A 23,111-nucleotide genomic window follows, 5' to 3' on the forward strand; every position below is an offset into this window, starting at 1 on the left:
CGAGAGCAGAGAGATGAAGGGGGACGCTGCCCAGGATTCTCGTGCACGTCACTCCAAGTTTCATGGAAAGTGGCAGCTGAGGCCCGCTCAGGCCTGCTGGCTGTGGAGCAGGACAGTGAGCCCACGGGAGAGGCTGACAGTGGCTTCACAGGTCAGCAGATGTGACGATGGAGAGGAGGCGAGAGTTCCTACTGACACCCCAGAGGTTCCACTGGGATAGGAGAAAAGGGGCTCCTGATCAGGTGGTCTTGGAGATCTTCCAAGGAAGTGAGCTGCTCACAGATCATGCCCCAACTCAGCCTATTCCCCTTTAGGACTTCAGCCAATTTTTATAGGAATTTGTATCTTTTTTTTTTTTTTTTGGTACTGGGAATTGAACTCAGGAGCACTCAACCACTGAGCCACATCCCCAGACCTATTTTGTATTTTATTTAGAGACAGGGTCTCACTGAGTTGCTTAGTGCCTCGCTAAATTGCTGAGGCTGGTTTTGAACTCGCCATCCTCCTGCCTCAGCCTCCCAAGCTGCTGGGATTACAGGCATGCACCACCACACCCAGCAATTTGTATCTTTTTTTGAAGAGGAAGGGAAGCCTTGGGGTGAAATGTGAAAAAGAAGCACACGCTTGGTACAAAACAGGGACACTGTGGAAATGGAAAAGCCACCTCCTTTGAAGTTGTCTCTCCCACCCTATGACCCAAAGAGGTCTGGACCATCTGGACATGCTGCAGTACACCCCACTGATCCGCTGCCTCCAGGTCTCTCAGAATCAGCACTATGACATTTGGGGTCAGAGCCCACTCGTGAGGGGCGGTTTGGTGCATTGTGTAATGCCCACCAGTATCCCTGGAATTTACCCACCACGTGCCAATAGCACCTACCCCTGTTAGGACAACCAAAACAGACTCCAGAAAATGCCAAATGTCCCCTACAGGGCGAAATCACTCCCAGTTGAGGACCCCTGCATTACACCAACCACATCAGAGTAAAGAGGCAGGTGGGCACCAGGTGGTCAGTAGGTTAATGGTATTGCTAAGACATATGCTTGAGAAAGTAGATCAATTCTGGATGCCAGCACAGAGGACTCCCTAATGAGGATGGGGTGCTATCTTGTGGGATGCAGGAGACATACTGGATCAGTGAACTCTATGTGGTGCTCTGTCCCCAGTACAAAGAATACTTTGAAAACCAGAAGGTAGGAGAGGCCACACCTACCTGCCAGGGTCCTGCCCTAGCAGGGTCCAGGGGTCCTGAAGGATGAGTGGCATTGGCACAAGGAATGAGACAAGGAGTCGTTCCATTGGAGCAATCTCCAGAGAGAGAGCTCTAATGCAGTTTTCTCTGGGTCATCTTTTTTTTTTAATTCTTTTTTTTCATCCATTCATTTATTCATTCAACAACGCATATTGAATGCATTCTTTATGCCAGAAACTATGATAGGGATTGGGGATTCAGAACAGAAAAGATTATGCTCTTACATTGCTCACAGCCTTGTAAAGACAGAAACAAATCCTTTTAGTAATGTGTAATAGCTAATTTTGACAAGTTCCTTGGATAAAAATTATGGAGTCATGAAATCATTCAGTAAGGAATCTGCATGATGTCTTTGACAGTTCAAGAAGACTTCCCTGGAGAAATGATAGCTGGGCTTCAATCTGAAGGCTCAGTTGGGTGAAAGATGGAAGAGAACTTTCCAGGCAGTGGAACAACCTATGTTAGGACACTGCAGAGTAAGCCTGCAGGGTAACTATGTGTATTGGTAGGTAGAAATTCAGGTAAGTGTTGATGTCTTGAGTTTGAAATCCACAGTGCAGGACATGGGGCTGGAAACAGTCAGAATTCCTATGTTGCAGTCCTGAAACAGAATTTCATCTTCAATATTTCTCTATCCTATCACATTTTAGTATAATTAGAGAGGAGAAACTAATCAGCACCTTTCATTATTTGTTTAGAAACCTCAGCTAAATATGAGTTCATTGTTTGCATATGAGTGCATCTACTGTGCACCCAAAATAAAATTCAGCAAGTCTTCTGCCACATTTTAACCAGAATTACCTTTCCTCCAGATTCTAATAACATGACCTCATTCCCATCTGAGGTCTCAGCAGAAGCACCTGTAACATTCACATTTCCATGAACAGTCTTTTCAAGGCAATACAGGATTTTCTATCAAGTGGCTCGAAATTCTTGCAGCCTCTACTCATTACCCAGTCTCCAAAGCCACTTCCACATCTCTGATATATTTTGCATCAGCACCTGATTTCTCAGTTCCAAAATCTATATTAGTTTCTTGGAACTTCTATAACTAAGTACTGAATCTGAGTAGTTTAAAACAACAGCAAATTATTATCTCATGGTTTAGGAGGTTAGAATCTCCAAATCAAGGTGTCAGCATGGTCATTCTCTCTACAAGAGGACACTTCCTTGCTTTTTTCTTTTTTTAATATTTATTTTTTAGTTGAGCACAATATCTTTATTTATTTTTATGTGGTGCTGCAGATCAAACCCAGGGCCCCACACATGCTAGGCTAGCGATCTACCATTGAGCCACAACCCCAGCCCTCTGAGTCATCTTTTATTGCAATTTTTCTCATCATTATGGATTCAGAATATGTCATTGATTATACAATTCCCAAATTTTGCCAAGATGTGACATTTCCTTAACAATCATTAGGGGTATACAAAAACGTGATATCAATTTACATTTTTCCAGGATGTGACATTTCCTTATCAATTATTATGAGTACAAAATCATTAATAAAATGCACCACTAATTTGCACTTTTCAGACTTCCCAAGATGTGCTATTTTTCCCAAGATGTACTATTTTCTTATTAACAGATGCCAAACTACATAACCAGACTCTAAGTCTCCTAACCTATCATTAACCTTTAAGTTTAAAGTACATCTGTACTTTATTTCTAATCTAAAATTCCCACCTAAAGAAGTCCCTTTAAGGGCTGGGGTTGTGGCTCCGTGGTAGAGTGCTCACCTAGCATGCACAAGGCACTGGGTTCGATCCTCAGCACCACATAAATGTAAAATAAAGATATTGTTTCCACCTAAAAGCTAAAAAATAAATTAAAAAAAAAGAAGTCCCCTTAAATCTTATACTTAAAATATCCTAAAGACTATAAACTATTCTTAAAGCATCTTAAGAACCCATACAGATAAAAACTTAAGAATTCTAAACTTAAGACTCTAAATAAAATAATATTTATAACATTATTCTAAAAATATATCTTATAAAGTTACTTTAATTAATTTCTAAATTTATTCTCATAAAACTGGTTGAGCTGCTTTCTCAAAGAGTCTCTTTGTCTCCTAGTCAAGGTACACTATTTCTTATATCTTTGTCATCTCTCTCACTGAAAGGCAAGTTCTGAACATCAGTCCACTTACCACCAATATTAACTATGCTCATCATAAGTCCATATGTGAGGTAAAAGAGGATTTATAGAAAAGAGGAGAATGTATCTTGATATGCCTTAACTTTCCTAAATGTATAACATAACTTTCCTTTAATCAAATAAAACTACATATAGGGGGCTTTGTGCGATATGCATAATAATTAGGCTTTCTAAGAGGCCGGATATATGGGCTTGGGTTCTTAGTTGATATAATCAATGTGGTGCTTAAAGTTCTCATGACCTTTCTGAGAATGATTGTTGGCCATTATCAGTTTTGTCCTCAATATGCTGAGATAGAGGGGCTGGAGTTGTGGCTCAGTGGTAGAGTGCTTGCCTAATATGTGTGAGGCCCTGGGTTCGATTCTCAGCACCACATATAAATAAATTAATTAAATAAGGGTCCATCAACAACTAAAAAAATATTTTTAAAAAAAATATGCTGAGATAGAGGAGCAGCCTTCTATTTTGTCCTCCATATGCTGAGGGGTAGTAGAACAGCCTTCAAGGCATGAACTGCCTGTTACGTTCTAGCCATCTGAAACTTAGTGTGGTTTAGCATTTAACATACTCAGGCCTCCTGTCAGGAACATGAGCATGACGATGAAAAGTCCCAATTACCTAAAAAAGGGTCTCATGGTTTTGGTTTCCCACTAGGATGGCTTTGCCAGCACTTGTTCTCACTGTGACCTTGTCAAGACAGTGGGAGGGGGGAGCGCCTTCACCACCTACCTTCATCCAAATTATCACAGAAAGACTTTGCCTCCTGTCCCTGAGCTATGCAGGGGAGATTTCCCATCTGCAGTAAAGACCCCAGGGAACTCTAAACTGTGGCTGCCAGCTGGACCCTTTGGATTCCTTGTGTCCAGGAAACCAGCGGTCAGGAAGAGCAGTCTCCTCTTGGTGGGCTCACCTGACCCTGACCAGCAGGAGGAAGGACTGCTATGATGGGGGACATAAAGAAATACATGTGGAACTGCACTTGGGCAACTCTGGGCAGTTCCTTGCCCAACTGTCAACAACGCAGCCTAGGAAGAGGGTCATCCAAATGCAGGGCATGGCCACCAGCCAGTCTTGCCCCAGAACTCCCTGTGGAGCTGCGCAGCCCAGGCCGTGTCAGACCTGAGGCTCTCCTGCCCCTCCCCTGCCTCCCTTTGCGGGTATCAGATCAGCGACACCATCTGGTTCCTCTTCTTCCCGCTTTTGTCCTTCTCAGGAATTACCCCCAGTAAGCCCTTACTCCCCTGTTGCACAGCATTGGATTCTCAGAACAATTGACACAGTGGTATCGTGGCCCCACCCAGGAGGGGACCTAAGGAAAAACAGCAGTGTAGATTCGATCCTCCCTGTGAGAAGATGCCACATGCTTAGCCCTGCACCCGCAGCCTCGTACAGCGTCACCTGCTCAGAGTGGTAAATGGGATCATCTCAGGTGCCTGTTCGTAGAGGCTTGCTCGTTCCCTAAATCAGAACATCAGGAATCAGGAGAACTTGAAAGTATCATCTAATTCATTTTTATTTGGTTCAGCTCAATATATTTACATTGTCTAGAAGTTATCATATTTAGAGGTATGTGGCATCCACAGTGTTAATGGTGACAGTCCATGCTCTTATAAACAGGTTAACCTTGAAGGTGATCTAATATTATCATGAGGAGGCAGGCGACATGATCCAGTGGTGGAGGAATGAATAAAGGGGTTAATTGAGAACATCTGACCCTATCTACCTGGGAGAAGTTTCCACATTTATCATCTCATACATCGCTCACCTCAGGCAGCTTCCAACATAAGCTGCTCAGCCATGGCTAGAACACCACCGTCGTGGAACCCAAAGGCAAGCGTAAGTGTGGACACCCAGGAGGCTGCACAGAAGGAGTGAAGCTGGACACTGGATGCCCATCAGCCCCACCCTGCTCATTCCTGGACTTCTCCATATGGACAAGAAGCCCCTGATATGCTTAAATCATTATTATTTGGGTTATGTGGGTTTTAATCTATCTCCTAAGCCTCAAAGAGTTTTCAATTGCTTTCTGTACAAGAAATCTAAGTTAGAATTTTAGAACTTTGTAAGATTCTCTAATTTTGGCAGTATTACCATGCTTCTGATTTTTACTCTGATCTATTTCACTGTGATGTTTAGAATATACTCTCTTGAAACCTCAAAGACTCATCTCCTCAGGACAGGAAGGAGGGGAGAGTGTCCCTCTTTTCACCCAGGCATAGAATGAGGAGAGCACTAAGAAACAGCTCCTGTGTGAGTAAAGGGACTAAGTCCCTAAGTCCTAGCCCTAAATCCCAGCCCAGGGGACACAGCAGGGCCAGGGAGCGAGTGGGTCGGGCAGACAGACTAAGCCACACCGCGGCCTGCTGGAGTGGGCCCTGCTCAGGGATGTGCTGGACCCTGCCCTGCTCTATACATCTGGAAGCCCAGGTTCCTGTGGAACTCTCTGTATTCTGACCCCATGTTGGCCTGGGCCTTGGTCTCAGTGTCCATCCTGACTCCATCCTACCTACATTGGTGAGGTGATTCTGGTTCTGACCCTTTATACTAGCCTGATGGTGTTCAGATTTTGCAGATTCCTCCACCTCTTCCCTCTTTCCACTTACAATCCCGTGTTCCCTGCCGCAGCTTGACGATTTATTCACCTACAAAGCCACAGCATCACAAGGTGGAATGCTTTTGCCTCTCAAACCTCAAAGCCCTTGAGCCACCCCATATCCACCAGTCCTACTGAACCCACCCAGCAACTGAGTTCCTAACTGAAGGGATCCCAGCCTTTCAGTACTAAACATGCCTTCCGTAGTAGACTTTTGGGATTGTTCTCTTCCTGGCTGACATCGATTTGGGGATATCCATAGCTTCTGAGGCTCTCTCTCAGCTTATTGGCCATTGCCAAAAGAGTTTTCACCTGGGCCACTTGGGCTTCGTCAGTCTCTTTGTTATTAAAGGCACAAACTCGCCCCTTACACCTTTTAATTATATTCTTAAGGGCTTTGTTATCTGTGTTCTTGACATACTCTTCAAGCTCCTCGCCCCCAAGATCCTCCTTCCGGGTGAACAGCACAATGGTGTATTCCATGACATCCTTTCCAAAGATGGCCTCCAGATCCTTCACTGCCATTTTGTCCTGTTGAGTGAACTGCCCCAGCTGGAACACGAGGACCAGAATCTTGGTTCCTTCTTCACAGAGGGACAAACAGTGTTTGACCTCCTTCTCTAAACAGGATGGATCCTTTTCAATACCAAATATCTGGTAGAATGATGGCGTGTCCACAACCACAATATCTTGCCAGTCCAGCGTTCTCCTGCCACTCTGACATGCCTTGGTGACTGGCTGGGCTTGGAGCTGAGAGAAAAAGATGGGTTTCCCCAAGATGGTGTTCCCAGTCGCGCTCTTGCCAGTACCACTCCTCCCCACAAGGACAATACTCAGGGTTTCTGTGCAAAGGAAATTGGAAAAGATTCACCATCATGGGCTGATATGGAATTCACCTTTCCAAGTTATTTACAAGGCAGTCTACACCATTAAGCAGAGCTCAGACAGTGTGAAGGCCTCCTGCTTACCCAGCAGGTCTGTCCCCAGGCATGAGAATGGCTTGTCCCAATTCACACAGACAGAGAACTCAGCAGCGGGACTTGGACCATGGTCTACATTTAGTACCCATCCATGAACATGGTACTGTTCCCATCTCTGAATCCACTCTGCTTCCTTCTCCCAATACCTCCTCTGACTCCCTGGCACCTGTGAGGGCCACTGGCCTCATCTCCTCTCCCTCAGCTACATCTAGTCTACACATCTTAACTCGGAATTCTGCTCCTGTTGTAATTATGCCCCCCCCATTGCCAAATATGGCTCATTACAGCAAAATCTTTTTGATGGATTTGAAAAACTATTCTACAGAATTGACTTTTCCTGAAAAAGTAATCATGTATACCATCAATGCATTACCAGTTCCTCTGTTGAGTCATGCTAAAATTCATTTTTCATTAGAAACCACGTTGAACCTCATTGTGTCTTTGATGAGTCCAGGAAGGCACATCATACTTATAATCATGAATATCCACTAATACTATTCTATGTAGCATCAGAGACAGAGGAGAACAGGTTTCCCTCTAGGTGAAATTTGCAGATGCACAGAGCTCTTTCAAACATGAAAATGCAGAGGGGCTTTTCCTCTGCATTTGCACTGATACTGTGCCCTTCACAGTGCTCTTCCATTGTGAATTCTTTGTTAAGTTACATCCATCTCAAAGCAAAGAGCAGGGAAAATTCATCCCATGCTCTTCCATCCAGGAGAAAATATTAAGCTGCTTTTTAGGAAGTTGCACTCTCGTAGTTATGCCTGCATAGTCTGTAACTATAGTCATGCTTACATAGCTTCTGTGCCTGCAGAGGACCTGGTTTTCAAGCATCTCTGAGACCTGGTACGACCTCCCCATCCCAGTGTCTAGTGCTATAAACCCATCGCCATCAAGACCATTCTTTTATGTCGCTAGGTCAGCCCCACTCCTGTGTTTTTCAGGTTGCTAATATGCTCCCTGGATGTCTCCCAGCTTCCCGCCCTGCTGTCCAAACCCTACCCACTCTCCAAAACCTGTTCAAATTGGACTTTCTCCAAACAGCCTCTCCTGATTCTCCCACATCTATTCTTCTCTAGGAGGCTTCCAGCACCTGGCCCTCCGTGGGAAAGAGGAAAGGGCTCAGTAACAGTGACTCTTTGGGTCTTACGCTATTCATGGTGGGGATGCCTGAATAGAAGAGAATGGGATAAGTAAAAGAGAGAAGGCTCTTGGCTCGTGTCAGCAGAATGTGTAGCACTGAGTAAGTGAGGAGCCCTTCTTCAGTGGGAGGGAGCACTGTGACTGGGCTGCCAACACCCATCTCCCACCACAGGGCTGTCCAGCAGGGCCTTGGGGCTCCCTGTCTTGTCCAGTCCTTGGCTCCTGACTGCACTAGTATCTTATACTTAGTGTTGCTATTATGAACAATTTTTTGTTACTGGGAATTGAATCCAGGGGTGCTTATCACTGAGCCACATCCCCATCCCCAGCCCCTTTTTAGAGACAGGGTCTTGCTGAGTTGCTGAGGCCCTTGCTGAGTTGCTGAGGCTGGCTTTGAACTTGTGATCCTCCTGCCTCGGCCTCCCAAGCCGCTGGGATCACAGATGTGTGCCACTGCAGCTGGCTATTCACACTTTCTTTAAAATGGCCTCCTGTCTCCAAAAGGGTAAAGAACCAAGAAAGAAATCTGGCTTAAGGGAAAAGCAGAGTAAACCAAAAATCCAAAATTATCTCATCACCAGCACTGAGTGCAGAGCCCTGGGCAACAGTACACTGCAAGGAAAAGAAGAGGTCGAAGGTCCACACCTTCCCTCAAGACCCTTAGCATCCAGGTTGGAAAGATGGGATAAGCATCATGACCGAATGAAAGACCAGTTCAGGAAGTGTGAATGGGAAAGGCACAACTTAGAACAACCTGAGAAAGACAGGAGACAGAGAAGAGAGGAAGTCCATAGACCGGACCTGTCCTTTCTCTCCCCTCTGCTCTTCAGAATGCCTAAGGCTCTTATACATTCCACATATTTTTAAACACTCTATATAAAAAGGTTTCCCACGTGAAGTTTTACCTTTTTCCCTGAAGACGCAGGGCTTGCTGCCATTCTGCTGCACCATCTTTTCGATCTTCTGCAGGAGCCCGTCCACCTGGCCCCACTCTTCCTCCCCTGTCGCCCGGTAGTTGAAGGTGCTGTATCTGTTCCCACATTTCTGGATGAGGTCATAGGCAGGTTTATTTTCATTTCTTAAGAATGTATCAAGATCCTGATCCTCTAAATCCTCTTTCCTGGTGAGGAGAGTGATTGTGTACTTAATATATTTTTCTCCAAAATGGCTTTGGATGGCTTTCAGCACCTTATCATCTTTCTTGTCATAGGAGCCCACCGGTGTCACCAGCAGGAAGGCGTGGGGGCCTGGAAAGGTGTGCTTTCTAAGCTCTGATTCAGAAGCCTCTGAGGACGAGAGGTCTGGAGCATCAATGATGCAAACCTTCCTCTCTCCCCACGTCCTGCTCTCAGACCTGAAGCTCTGGGTTACCGACTGCTCCCTGAACCGGGTCTCAAAGACCCGCTTCCCCAGAAGGCTGTTTCCTGCCGCACTTTTTCCAGCGCCTCTCTTCCCTACCAGGAGGATCCTCAGTTCTGACATTCCTGGGTCCCACTCAGGTCCTGTGGCCTGCATCTGTCTCTCTCCTGAGCCTGTGGGACAAAAGGACAGGTTCAGAGTCTCTTCCTACAGTTTATAACACCTGAGGACAGGGCCTACGATTTCTCCTCCCTGTCCATTTCTATAGAGTGCACTGGCCAGTAGACCTCTAATCCCCACCAGAAGCTGTCCATGAAGGCAGAAGCCATGAAGGAGACACAACTAAACCAAGAGACATACAGGGGGCCTGAGACTTACTAGGAAAGTGAACGTGCCAGAGTTGGCCTTCAATGGATCTGGTCCTTCAAAGTAGTATTGAAGCATGAGGTCCATAGGCTAAGATAGGAGCAGGAAAAATCTCATTTTAAAAAGCCTTTTGGTGGTATATTTATAAATTAAAGACTATTCAGAAATTTTTTTAAAAGTGAACTACTGATGTACCACATGGATGAAACTGAAAAGCAGGGGACTAGGATGTGGCTCAAGCGGTAGCGCGCCAGTCTGGCTGGGCACAAAATCACGAGCCACTCAAGCAGGAACAAACTTTATTTTTGAAACTGCCGCCAATGCCCCGTATGCTCCCGCTCCCGGCAAGATTGCCAACAGACCCACCACGTTCTCCCAGACCCCAACAGGAAGTCCCTCCTCCGGAATTCCCTCCTACCGCACTTCCCCAACCAATGGGAACTCTCCAGGAGTCCCGTAGCAGGCCGAGGTGGACAGCAGGAGTCCAATATCCATATGAATGCAGATCTTAACATAATCATATCATCTCAATGGCTAGCTAGCGTCAGCTTTCAACCAAAAATGCCATGCATCATATTACTTGGCTGTGGCTCTTAGCAAATAAATAAATATAAAAAAAAAAAAACTCAAAAGCATGCTAAGTGAAGCCAGGGCAAAGGTGCACACCTGTGGTCCCAGCTGCTCAGGAGGCTGAAGCTGGAGGATGGCAAGTTCAAAGCCAGTCTCAGCAACTTAGCCAGGCCCTAAGCAACTTAGTGAGATGCTGTCTCAAAACAATAAATTAAAAGGGGTGGGGATGTGGCTCAGTGGTAAAGCAACCCTGGGTACAATCCCCAGTACAAAAAAAAAAATGCTAAATGAAAGAAGCCAGACACAGACCTATGTGCTGTATAATTCCATCATATGAAGTTCGGAACAGGCAAAATTAGTCTATGTTGATAAGAGTCTGGGCAGTGGTTGTCTCTGGGAGGCCATAAGAACTTCCAAGGCAATGGAAATGCTCTCTGCATCTGTGTAGATGGTGACCACTGTGTGTAGAGATGGCAAAGGCTGCATTTTACTCTGTGTAAATTATGCCTCAACAAATTGCTGTCAAAACCTGCAACCTGTGCCCTAAAGCTGTCTCTGCACACATCCTCTGCCCCCACCACTTCTCCTGGAAGCCAAGGTCAACACCAGACCTACATACTGAGCAAAGAGAAGGGCCTGCAACTACAGAGAGCACTCACGGAGTCCCCAGGGGCACAGCACACAGCAAAGCAGCTGAAATGCTAGTGACACCCGAGCAAGTCGCGACCCTGGGGCTCTCAGAATGCGCTTGGGTAGAATGCCTCACAGTGGAAGGACCAAGGAGACAGCATCTGGACAGTGGTCAGCATCTCAACGAGCATATCAGTGGCCACAGAAGGCTTCAGGGCAAGGAGGGACTGTGCTCAGGCCCCAAGCTTCTCCCCCTTCTCTCACACTTGTCCTCTCATCTCACGACCTTTGGGACATGGGTGTGTGTGAGATCTCCTTCCTCCCATTTTAACCTAACTCCTCCTAGTTATTCAGGCTCCTGTGCAAATAGAACTTTATGAGAGCTCATTGGAAATGACTCCCCTCAAAACACTCAAATTTGCTCCCATATATTTTACTTTATGACTTTTTGAAACACCGTGTCTCCCTCCTCCACTACCTACCCGCATTGCCCAGGAGTTGTATCAATGAAATTTTGAATCCCCACGGCCTGAGTTCACATCTGTAAAATGAGACACTGATAACAAGATACCCTCTTCACAAGGCGGCTGTGAGGAATAATACATGTGTGTATACAGCTATGAAAATTGGATGATGTTATTTCCCAGCATATAATGTCACTGCAATTATTATCATTATTATCAAAATTATAATTGTATTACTTTGGGGCATTCCATGAGGACAGGAACCTTGTCTGTCTTACTCACCACTGAGTCTTCAGGACTAGCCCAGAAATAATCTAATAGTGCATCAATAAAGGGATGTGTATGTCACACCATGAAACAAATGGCAGTTACTGAACAGAGAGAGGCGGGGCTGCATGTGACTCAAGCAGGTGTGCAAAATGTATCGTTGATGGTGACCGCAACATGGATACCGTACTCCGCCAGTGAGTTCTGCAAGTTGGTATTGTCCACGAGGAGTGATTTCTGCCTTTCCCTTATGAGCAAATCTTGGGTAGTGCTATACCCAGGACCCGGAGAAGAGACAGGGTTAGTAAGGAAGCCACAAGAGGTGTCAACACGCCAGCCCATAGGCACAGACAAGGACTCCTTCAACAGGACCCTAAAGCTCAGGAAATAATTAGTCAAGAGCTAATGGGGTGGCTCTTGTTACATTGTGTGCATGTGTGAATATGTAACAACAACAACAACATCAAAAAGCTTCTGCACAGCCAAGGAAACAATTAAGAATGTGAAAAGAGAACAAGAACCTATAGAAAAGGAGAAAAATCTTTGTTAGCTACTCTTCTGCTAGAGGATTAATATCTAGAATATACACATAACTCAAAAAATCTCAACACCAAAAACCCAAATCACCCAGTTCATAATTGGGCAAATGAATTAAACAGACACTTCTCAAAAGAAGAAGTATAAATGATCCACAAATATATGAAAAAAAGATGTTTGACATCATTAGAAATTAGAGAATGATAATCAAAACTACACTGAGATTTCATCTCACCCAGTCAGAATGGCAGTCACCAAGAATACAAACAATAATAAGAGTTGGGGAGGATGCGGAGGAAAAGCAACACATTTAGACTGTTTGTGGGACTGTAAATTAGTACAACCACCAATAATTATGGAGACTCCTCAAAAGATTAGGCATGGAACCACCTTATGACCCAGCTATACCACTCCTCAGTATTTACCCTGAAGGATTAAAGCCATCTTGAGCTGGGTGCAGTGGCACATGCCAGTAATCCCAGCGGCTTAGGAGGCTAAGGCAGGAGGATCACGAGTTCAAAGGCAGCCTCAGCAACAGCAAGGCACTAAGGAACTTAGTGAGACCCTGTCTCTAAATAAAATACAAAATAGGTCTGAGGATGTGACTCAGTGGTTAAGTGCTCCTGAGTTCAATCCCTGGTACCAAAAAAATAAAAAATAAAATAAGAAAAAGAATTAAAAGTCATCTTACTATAGTGATACATGCATATCCATGTTTATAGCAGCACAAGTCACAATAGCCAAACTAAGGAACTAACCTAGGTATTTATTAATGGGTGAATAAATTTTTAAAAAATGTTGTATATACATAACCCAATGGATTTTTATTTGGCCATAAAGAAAAAATGAAAATACATCATTTGCTGGACATACTTTCTGGATGGAACTAGAGACCATAATGTTAAGTGAAATAAGCCAAACTCAGAAGGTCAAGAGTCCCATGTTTTTTCTCATATGTGAGAGCTAAAGAGGAAAAAGGAAAAGAAAGGTGTTGATTCAGGGGGAATCTCATGATAATCAAAAGGAGATTATTAGAGGAAAGGAAACAGAAGGTGGGAGGTGGGGAGGGGAAGTGCTGGGGAGGGATATCGGCCAAAATGCATTGTTATATTGTGTGCATGTATGAATATGTAACAACAAATCCCACCATTATTCACAACTATAATGCACCAATTTTTAAAATGTGGAAAGAGAAAAAAAAGCCACAAGAGGCAAGCCCAGCTCCACAGCACATCAAGGAGGCCAGAGACACCCACACTGAGCCCAGGAGCTGCCTGGTGCTACACTGACTCACAAGGATTAGGAGTTCCCTGGGGACAGTGTGGGCGCCCACCTGAGCAAGGTCTTCAGGTGCATTTGGGCTTTGATTCCCATGGATCACTCTTCCACTTTGCTCTGGCTGCATAAGGAATTAAAAGAATACAGACAGAAGCCTAACGTTCTTAAGGGATCAACTTACCACATGCATTGTCCTTCTCCTGACTCGTAGCTTCCTTCACACAATCCTAGGAAACAAAGGGGGAAATGGCATAGCACACACATCTGTAGTCTGATCTTCTCACAAAACAAAGAAATGGAGACATAATTATGTAATTCAGAGAAATCTGCTGAGTAGGATGTTGTCAAATCGGGTCCTGGTGTGTCCTTGTGGAACCATCCATGGTGGACGTACCCTTCTCCTGCCTGGCGAATCCTATACTTGCTCCCAAAATAAATGCAATGGTATAGTCTTGAGCCCACTGTCCTTAAAACCTCCTGTGCTTCCTTCTCACCTCCTTTGTCAACTACCCAGGTCAGCCAAGGAAGCCTCCCCTCTGCCTTCTCCCAGGGTCTCCCCAATGTCTTTGACACCTTCATCATCCCCCTCCCTAAGTGCTCTCCACTTAGCTCTGATGATCAGATTTCTTTCACTTCCATAAACATTTCAAATTCTTCAGGGTTCTTTAAATGCAAAAGATCGTTTCAATGCAAAAGCACATGATATATATTGCATGCATGTATAAATATGTAACAACAAATCCTACCATTATTTACAACAATAATGCACCAATAAAAAATACGGAAAAATGTGCATGATATATAAGTGAATAATCAGTCCATCTCCAACATACCGGAAAAGTAACAGCTATTAGCTAATGTATGTCCTTGTGTTTATCTGTGATACCTGAACATGGAAGAGACTTGCTAGGCTTTCTGTTCTGCAACCTGCCTAATAATACAGGCTTTACATCTGCACAAGTCAACATGGATACACCTACCCACACTTTTTAGTAAATAAAATGTATTCCATGGTATGGACGTACACAACTGATACAGTCATCTCTTTACTGATCACTTGTTTCAGGTTATTTCTGATCTTACTGTTTTGAAAGTTGCCATGATAACTATCCTTCTACATATATCTTTATACTTATAATTTTTTTCCTCTGGATTGCTAAAGTCCTTAATTTACCTGTCCATAATTTACTGGCCTTCATACACTTCTACGATGATATTAACGGTTCACAAATATGAACACCTACTGAGTTTTAAAGGTTTAACTTCATAAGCATCTCATTTAACCCTCACAGCAGTTCCTGAGATGCACATTATTGTCTCTGTTTTACAGAAGACAAGTCTGAGATACTGTGGTCAACAAAACAGCTGTTTTCAGTCCTCGTGGAGTTTGTAGGGAGGCGACCGCTGCAACCACATCCCTAGGAATCCCTTGATGTGGTGGTGTGAGGGGGGCCACAGGCGCAGAGGAGTGGGGGGCTCACACCAGGGACTCACAGGGAGGAGTTCCTGGGGAAGTGAAGGGAAGCTGAGGCTCATGGGCAGAACCAGTGCCAAGAGAACTGCAGGTCTGAGACTCTGGAGTGGACCTGACCAATAGGAAGGCCAGTGAGGCCAGCACACAGAGAGCAGGGGCCAGGCAAGGGGCCAAGCTGAGCTGAGGATTCTGAGCCTCATCTTAAGATGAAGCAGTTTAAACAAGGGGCTCAGGCAGGAAATTCATCCTGTGCCCCTTCTTATCCCAGAACCATGTGATTGACCCTTGGGGCCAAGGGAAAGACAGTCATAAAGGGGAGTGAGCCAGGCCTAGAAGAAAAGAGAACAAGTTGCTGAGGTTCTCGTGAGCCTCAGGGTCCCCGTCGGTGGAACGTCTCCACATAGAATCATTGCAAACACTTAGTCCTGTATGTGTCTGAAATTCAGTAAGTGCTCAATAAATGTCAATTGCTCCCGTTTGGGATTATTACTCATCAAATCTAAGAAGCCCCTCTGACCAACACTTTTCTATGCACACCTCGGGCTGCATTTATGACATTTAGTCTTGCAGGGTCCTCTGTACCAATGTTCAGCTACTCACCCTGAGCCCGTAAGGGCTGTTTCTTTGCATAGGTCTCCACTGCAGTGTTAGTTCCTCAAAGGAGTGACACTCCTATAACTTCAGCTTGGTTGCAAATACATGTTTCTTTTATGTCCAAAGATTAAACATCACTGGATTTTGTGTGTGAAATGGATTGAGCAATGAGACCCAAAAGTGAATGAGAGGAAAGTCATTAGAAGGTTAAAATACTACGGGCAAGAAAGGATGCTGGCTTGGCCCAGATGGTGGGGGTGGAAAGAAACCTCTGGAATCCAGGATCACCTTGATCACACAGGACTTGGTGATTTCTTAATCGTTGGACGTAAGCCAGCAGTGATATAAAAGCTGACATCTAGGCTTAGGTGTGAAGACTATGTGGGCAGCACAACCCCTTGCTGAGCTGAGAAGGACACAGAAGTGTGAGAGCTTTAAGCACGAAGACCAAAATTTGGGTGAGACAGTGTCAGAGAGCCCAGTGGAGATGCCAAGGAACCAGGTAAAGGGGTCAGAACTGGGAGGAGAGAGCTGGGCTAGTCACTCATGTCACTCATGTGGGAACTGTCCACACAGATAGAGCTCAAAGCCATAAAGACTTGGGATCACCTGCAGAGAGTATAAAGAACTCAAGAAGGGCCAAAACCAAACCCTGAGGACCACTTTTAGAGGCCAGCAACTGGAGGAGGACTCTGCAATCTTTGGAGTAGCTGGAAAGAGGAGGAAAAGGCAAGAAGACGGGGGTTTTACTGAAGCCAGGGAAAGAGAGATTCTAAATCTTTGTGTATCTAATAATATGAAGGGTTAGGAGAGCTAGGCTTAATTTGCTCCTTCACTTGTTAATAAAGTCCAAAGCCCTCAGTCTGATTCCTCTTATCACTCCAGATTACGTATAGATCCCTCGGTAAGCAAGAGCCGTGTCCCATCACACATTGCAATATGCCATTCATTTGTACCCATCTCATCCATTGGCTAATCCTTACCTGGAATCTGCCACCCTCGGTTTTGAAGTCCACGCACTGTCCTCTACACTCATCCACCAAACACTGGATCTCGCACAGGAGCTGAGACACCTGGCTGTGCCGCTCACCATCACCTGCCTTGTTGTTGAAAGCGCAGTATCGGCTCAGGAAGTGCCGAGCCAAAGATGCCTTAAGAGACGGCTCGTTTTCAATATAATCCTGCAGCAGGTCATGCCCCAGATCATCCTTCCAAGTGAAGACGATAATGACGTGCCTGCTGGCTTCAGGTCCAAACACTCTCAGCATGCCCTGGATGGTCGCCTTGTCCTCCTCCGTGTAATGGCCGATAGGGATTACCAGCAGCAGGACATGGGGGCCGGGAGCACAGAGCTCCAAGCACTGTTGGAGACTGCGTTGCTTGGTTTCGGCACAAGCCATGGAGGAGAAAAGGTCAGGGGTGTCGATGACCACCACCTCCCTCCCTCTCATGGTCCCACTCTCTCTCTGGCACATCTGAGTCACCAGCCGATGACTGAACTTGGAGTTGAACACAGTGGTGCCCAGAATGGTGTTCCCAGTGGCACTCTTTCCCGCACCGTGCTTCCCTAGAAGGAGGAGCCGCAGAGGGGACATCCCACAGCCCTGTTCCAGCCTGCTCTCCTGGTCCAGGTGCCCACGGGTTCTGCAGGGACAAAGCCATGTATCAGAGCTGCACTCACCCAGGACAGGGGAACAGCGAGGAAGCACATGCTCTTCTCCCCCACAGGATTGAGCCCCTGAAGACTCAGGCTAGACTGCTCCCAGGGTCTTCCTGAGCTCTCACCCCCCAAACAAACCTAAAGAGCCCTTTAATTCTTTCAAGGCTTTTATCATTCGGAACAGAAGGAGCAAGATACGTTAGAAACTCAGCAAACAGGCAGGTTTCAAAGTTGAAGGAAATTTCCTAACTAGACGTTAAAAATACAGACATTAAAAATACAGATTTGCTCCACATGCAACAAAATGAAACTGAATCCCTTTCTCTCGCCATGCACAAAAGTTAATTCAAAATGGATCAAGGAGCTTGATATCAAATCAGAGACACGCCGTCTGATAGAAGAAAAAGTTGGCTACGATCTACATACTGTGGGGTCGGGCTCCAAATTCCTCAATAGGACACCCATAGCACAAAAGTTAATAACTAGAATCAACAAATGGGACTTACTCAAACTAAAAAGTTTTTTCTCAGCAAAAGAAACAATAAGAGAGGTAAATAGGGAGCCTACATCCTGGGAACAAATCTTTACTCCTCACACTTCAGATAGAGCCCTAATATCCAGAGTATACAAAGAACTCAAAAAATTAGACAATAAGAGAACAAACAACCCAATCAACAAATGGGCCAAGGACCTGAACAGACACTTCTCAGAGGAGGACATACAATCAATCAACAAGTACATGAAAAAATGCTCACCATCTCTAGCAGTCAGAGAAATGCAAATCAAAACCACCCTAAGATACCATCTCACTCCAGTAAGATTGGCAGCCATTATGAAGTCAAACAACAACAAGTGCTGGCGAGGATGTGGGGAAAAGGGTACACTTGTACATTGCTGGTGGGACTGCAAATTGGTGCAGCCAATTTGGAAAGCAGTATGGAGATTTCTTGGAAAGCTGGGAATGGAGCCACCATTTGACCCAGCTATTCCCCTTCTCGGTCTATTCCCTAAAGACCTAAAAAGAGCATGCTACAGGGACACTGCTACATCGATGTTCATAGCAGCACAATTCACAATAGCAAGACTGTGGAACCAACCTAGATGCCCTTCAATAGACGAATGGATAAAAAAAATGTGGCATTTATACACAATGGAGTATTACTCTGCATTAAAAAATGACAAAATCATAGAATTTACAGGGAAATGGATGGCATTAGAGCAGATTATGCTAAGTGAAGCTAGCCAATCCCTAAAAAACAAATGCCAAATGTCTTCTTTGATATAAGGAGAGTAACTAAGAACAGAGTAGGGTCGAAGAGCATGAGAAGAAGATTAACATTAAACAGGGATGAGAGGTGGGAGGGAAAGGGAGAGAGAAGGGAAATTGCATGGAAATGGAAGGAGACCCTCAGAGTTATACAAAAGTACATACAAGAGGAAGTGAGGGGAAAGGGAAAAATAATACAAGGGGGAGAAATGAATGACAGTAGAGGGGGTAGAGAGAGGAGAGGGGAGGGGAGGGGAGGGGATAGTAGAGGATAGGAAAGGCAGCAGAACACAACAGACACTAGTATGGCAATATATAAATCAATGGATGTGTAACTGATGTGATTCTGCAATCTGTATATGGGGTAAAAATGGGAGCTCATAACCCACTTGAATCAAAGTGTGAAATATGATATATCAAGAACCATGTAATGTTTTGAACAACCAACAATAAAAAATTTTTAAAAAAAAAAGAGAAAAAAAAAATACAGATTTGCCAGGCTGGGGTTGCGGCTCAGTGGTACAGCGCTCACCTAGCATGTGCAAGGCCCTGGGTTTGATCCTCAGCACCACATAAAGATAAATAAAATAAAGACATTGTGTTCAACTACAACTAAAAACTAAATATTTTTTAAAAATACAGATTTGCCTACTATACTTACCAAATCAGAATCTCAAAGGAAGGAGGAGCCTAGAAAACTGAATTCATCAAATGCTAAGAAATAATTATTAGCCAAGTTTAAGGAATCACTGCCTTATAAATATGAATTAAATTAAAAAAAATAGTAAAAGCTAGAATAGATTAGCAAATATAACATAGGGAATATTTGATGCTCTGAAATACTATTCCAGGAAACAGAGTCTTCATCTATGGGAGCATGAGCACCCTGTGCCACGTGAAGCTGACAGAGAAGCAGGGGGTGGTGGGCGTGACCACGGGCTCAGAGTCTGAGCTGCTTCACCTTTGGCTCTGCCACTCACTGCTGAGACCTCAAGAGGCCACTTAGCCATTCCAAGCCTTCAAGAATATTTTTATAAGACATCATCTTATATGAAATAACATATAAGAAAATGACTTGTCCAACAGGTTGATGAAAAAAATGCTTAACATCACTAATCATCAAGAAATGCAAATCAAAACCACAGTGAGGGGCTGGGATTGTGGCTCAGCAGTAGAGCACTCGTCTAGCACGCATTCGATCCTCCCTGGATTCCATCCTCAGCACCATGTAAAAATAAATAAATATAATAAAGGTATTGTGTCCAACTATGACTAAAAAGTAAATATTTTTTTTAAAAAACCACACTGAGGTATCACCTCACTCCAGGATGGAGTGAATGGTCGTTATCAAAAAGACAGAGAGGGAGTGGAAAAAAGGAGGGAACATTTGCAGACTGTTGGTAGGGATGAAAATTAGAATGTCCATTATGGAAAACAGAATAGAGGTTCTCCAAAAAGTTGAAAGTTGAACTCCCATATGATCCAGCAAACCCCACTACTGGTTACACATCAGAGGAATTAAATCAGTATGCCAAAGAGACACCTGCGCCCCCGTGTTTACTGCAGCACTGCTAGCAGGAGCCAGGAAACAGAAACAGCCTGAGGCTCCATCAGCTGATGACTGAATAAAGAAAATGTGGCACATATACACTATGGAATCTAGTCAGCCATGAAAAGGATGACTTCCTGTCATTTGTGACAATGAGGATGGAACTAGAGATCATGATATTAAATGAAATCAGCCAGGCACAGAAAGACGAGTACCACATGATCTCCCTCATCTGTGGAATATGAAAAAGCTGATCTTACAAAGATCGAGAGCAGAACAGTGGTCTTCAGAGGCTGGGAAGTAGAGAGGAGAGAGGTTGGGGAAGGGCTGATCTGTGGGTTAGGTAAGAACAGGAAGTTCTTGGGGGCAGGAAAGATGGTGGAATGAGATAGACATCATTACCCTAGGTACATGTATGACTGCACATAGGGTGGGACGCTACATTGTGGACAACCAGAGAAATGAAAAGTTGTGCTGCAATTGTGTACAGTGAATCAAAATGCATTCTGCTGTCATAGATACCAAATTAAAATTAATTAATCAATTAATTAATCAAAAGAATAAGAAGTCCTGGTATATATATATATATATATATGTATATATATATATATATATATATATATATATATACATATATATACATATATATATATATACACACACATATATATATATATGCATGCATATATACAAATATACACATATATATATCAGTAATTTCAATTTCAATTTATTTATTTAAGTAACTTTAAATTTTTTTTTAAAATGTCACAAGGGGAATGTGCCTCACGATTAATCAGACCCCAAATCTCTCCCATATCTAACTTAGATGAGACTCTGGACTTGGGACTTTTGAGTTGATGCTGGAACAGGGTGATTCTGAGGGCTTGGGGGATGGAATGAGTGCATTTTGCATGTGAAAAGGAAATGCATTTAGGGGTCAGGGACAGAATTCTAAGGTTGGAATGTACCCTCCAAAGTTCACATGTTGGAAACTTAATCGCCAAGGTAACAGCTTTAGGAGACAGGACTATAATGTAGATTAATGCCATTGTCATGAGAGCAGGTTGGCATGAAAGTGGACTACAAAAATGAGTTTGGTCCCTTCTTGTCCTCCCTCCTGCTCCCTCCTTGCTCTTCTGCCTTCCATCATGGGATAATGTAGCACAAAGACCTTTGCCAGCTGGGGACGCCTTGATCTCAGACTCCTTAGCTTCTAAAATGGTAATGAATCTCCAGAACTGGGAGATGTAGTTCAGTGGTACAGCACTTCCCTAGCACACATGAGGCCCTGGGTTAGATTCCCCAGCACCACAAAGAGAAAGAAAGAAGGCAGGGGAGAGAGAAAGAAAGAATCTCTTTTCTTTACAAATTACCCAGTCTCAAGCATTCTCTGATAGTAATACAAAACAGACTAAGACGCCCATACACCAAGCCAAAACTTGAGTGTGTAGAACAGCCCTCCAGCATTAAAGGGAAGCGGTATGTGTGTGATAAGGCACAAATGGGTCCTAAAGGCACAAGTCCTGAAGGCTGCCAGGTGCCCTGCTCCTGTTACACAGCCTTCTCTCTCCCAGCCTGCACCTGGGAACTCACAAGGAATTCCCTGCGGTCGGTGACAGAGAAAGGGAGAGGAAGACCGGGGCCTGGTTTTACAGATGGTTCTGCACAAGATGCAGAACAGCTGCAGCACTACAGCCCCAATCTGGGACATCCCTGAGGACAGTGGGGAGGGATATTCTCCCCACAGCCAGAACTCCGAGCTGTGCACTGACTGTGCATTTTGTTGGAAGGAGAAATGACCAGACATGCAGTTACATACCAACTCACAGGCTGTGGCCAGTGGTTTGTGGGGTGGCTGGGGACTTGGAAGGAAGTAGAACACTGGACACAAGGGAGTCTGGGAGAAGTATACGACAGACCTCTTAGAATGAGGGAAAGGCCTGAAGATATTTGTATCCCATGTCCATTCTCACAAAAGCTGACCCAGCAGAGGAGGACTTCAAAAATCAAAGTCAGTGGGCAGGATGATACCAGTCGGCCTCTTTCCCCAGCCAACCGGCTGTCACCCATTGGGTCCATGCTCAGAGTGGCCATGGTGGCAGGGATGGAGATTACACATGAACTAGTAACACGGACCAGTACCCCATAACCAGGATTTATGGTCCAGAAGTTGGGAGTCGCAGTCAGTGGGGACTGACACCATACAGTATCACCCCCAGTGACCCACTAGCAAAATGAGGTCCTGTCTCCAAGACTTATGTTCTGCTGGCCCAGAGCTCTTAGTTTCAAAAAGCAGGAGACACGACAATTATTCCCAAGGGGGCTCTGGGTTTGGGCATCCTTGAAAAGCTTCCTATGATGCATCTAGAAGCAATTCCCACCACAAAGAAAGACTGTCAGAGAAGCTGCCAGAGCCCAGCAGGTCAGTTGTCAAGAGGAGAAGAAGGCTTCACATGTGAAAACCAGGTCAGCTTAAATGGAGGTGAAACCACAGTTTTCAGCAAAGTATTATCCACCTTTAATGCCCCATTCATAGTATCTTTTTTTTAAGAGAGAGAGAGAGAGAGTTTTTTGATATTTATTTTTTAGTTTTTGGTGGATACAACATCTTTACTTTATTTTTATGTGGTGCTGAGGATCGAACCCAGTACCCTGCGCATGCCAGGCGAGCGCGCTACCACTTGAGCCACATCCCCAGCCCATTCATAGTATCTTAACTGTGCAAGGGCTGGGAAGTGCTAGAAGAGTGAATGAGGGGAATCAAGACCCCTGTCCCTGCTTCTTGGTGAGGCTGGAAGTCCCCACAGCACCCATTCACTTCCTCCTGGGGGCTGCTCTATGGCACCACCCAAGCTCAGAGCATTCCTGTGGAGGAACCTTCCTTTCTTCCTGTTCCTCCCTTTCCACCCTGCCTTCATCTCAGCCTCCTGCTCTTCCTCCTCCTCCTCCTCCTCCTCCTCCTCCTC

At 44.7% G+C, this 23,111-nt stretch overlaps 1 protein-coding gene across 1 annotated transcript in view; it reads right to left on the reverse strand.

Moving 5' to 3' along the window:
* Positions 1 to 4,903: 4,903 nt before the first annotated feature.
* Positions 4,904 to 23,111, reverse strand: part of Gimap8 (GTPase, IMAP family member 8) — a 21,108-nt gene continuing 2,900 nt past the window's right edge. Inside the window, exons 3-6 of the mRNA XM_015493700.2 lie at positions 16,650 to 17,310; positions 13,780 to 13,825; positions 9,033 to 9,659; positions 4,904 to 6,843 (exon numbers count right to left, since the gene is read on the reverse strand). Of these exons, the coding sequence (XP_015349186.1) occupies positions 6,161 to 6,843; positions 9,033 to 9,659; positions 13,780 to 13,825; positions 16,650 to 17,310 (2,017 nt within the window). The 3' untranslated portion in view covers positions 4,904 to 6,160. The remainder of the gene's footprint in view (positions 6,844 to 9,032; positions 9,660 to 13,779; positions 13,826 to 16,649; positions 17,311 to 23,111) is intronic.

The sequence above is a fragment of the Marmota marmota genome, unplaced genomic scaffold, assembly GCF_001458135.2.
Source record: "Marmota marmota marmota unplaced genomic scaffold, marMar, whole genome shotgun sequence".
Lineage (NCBI taxonomy): Eukaryota > Metazoa > Chordata > Mammalia > Rodentia > Sciuridae > Marmota > Marmota marmota.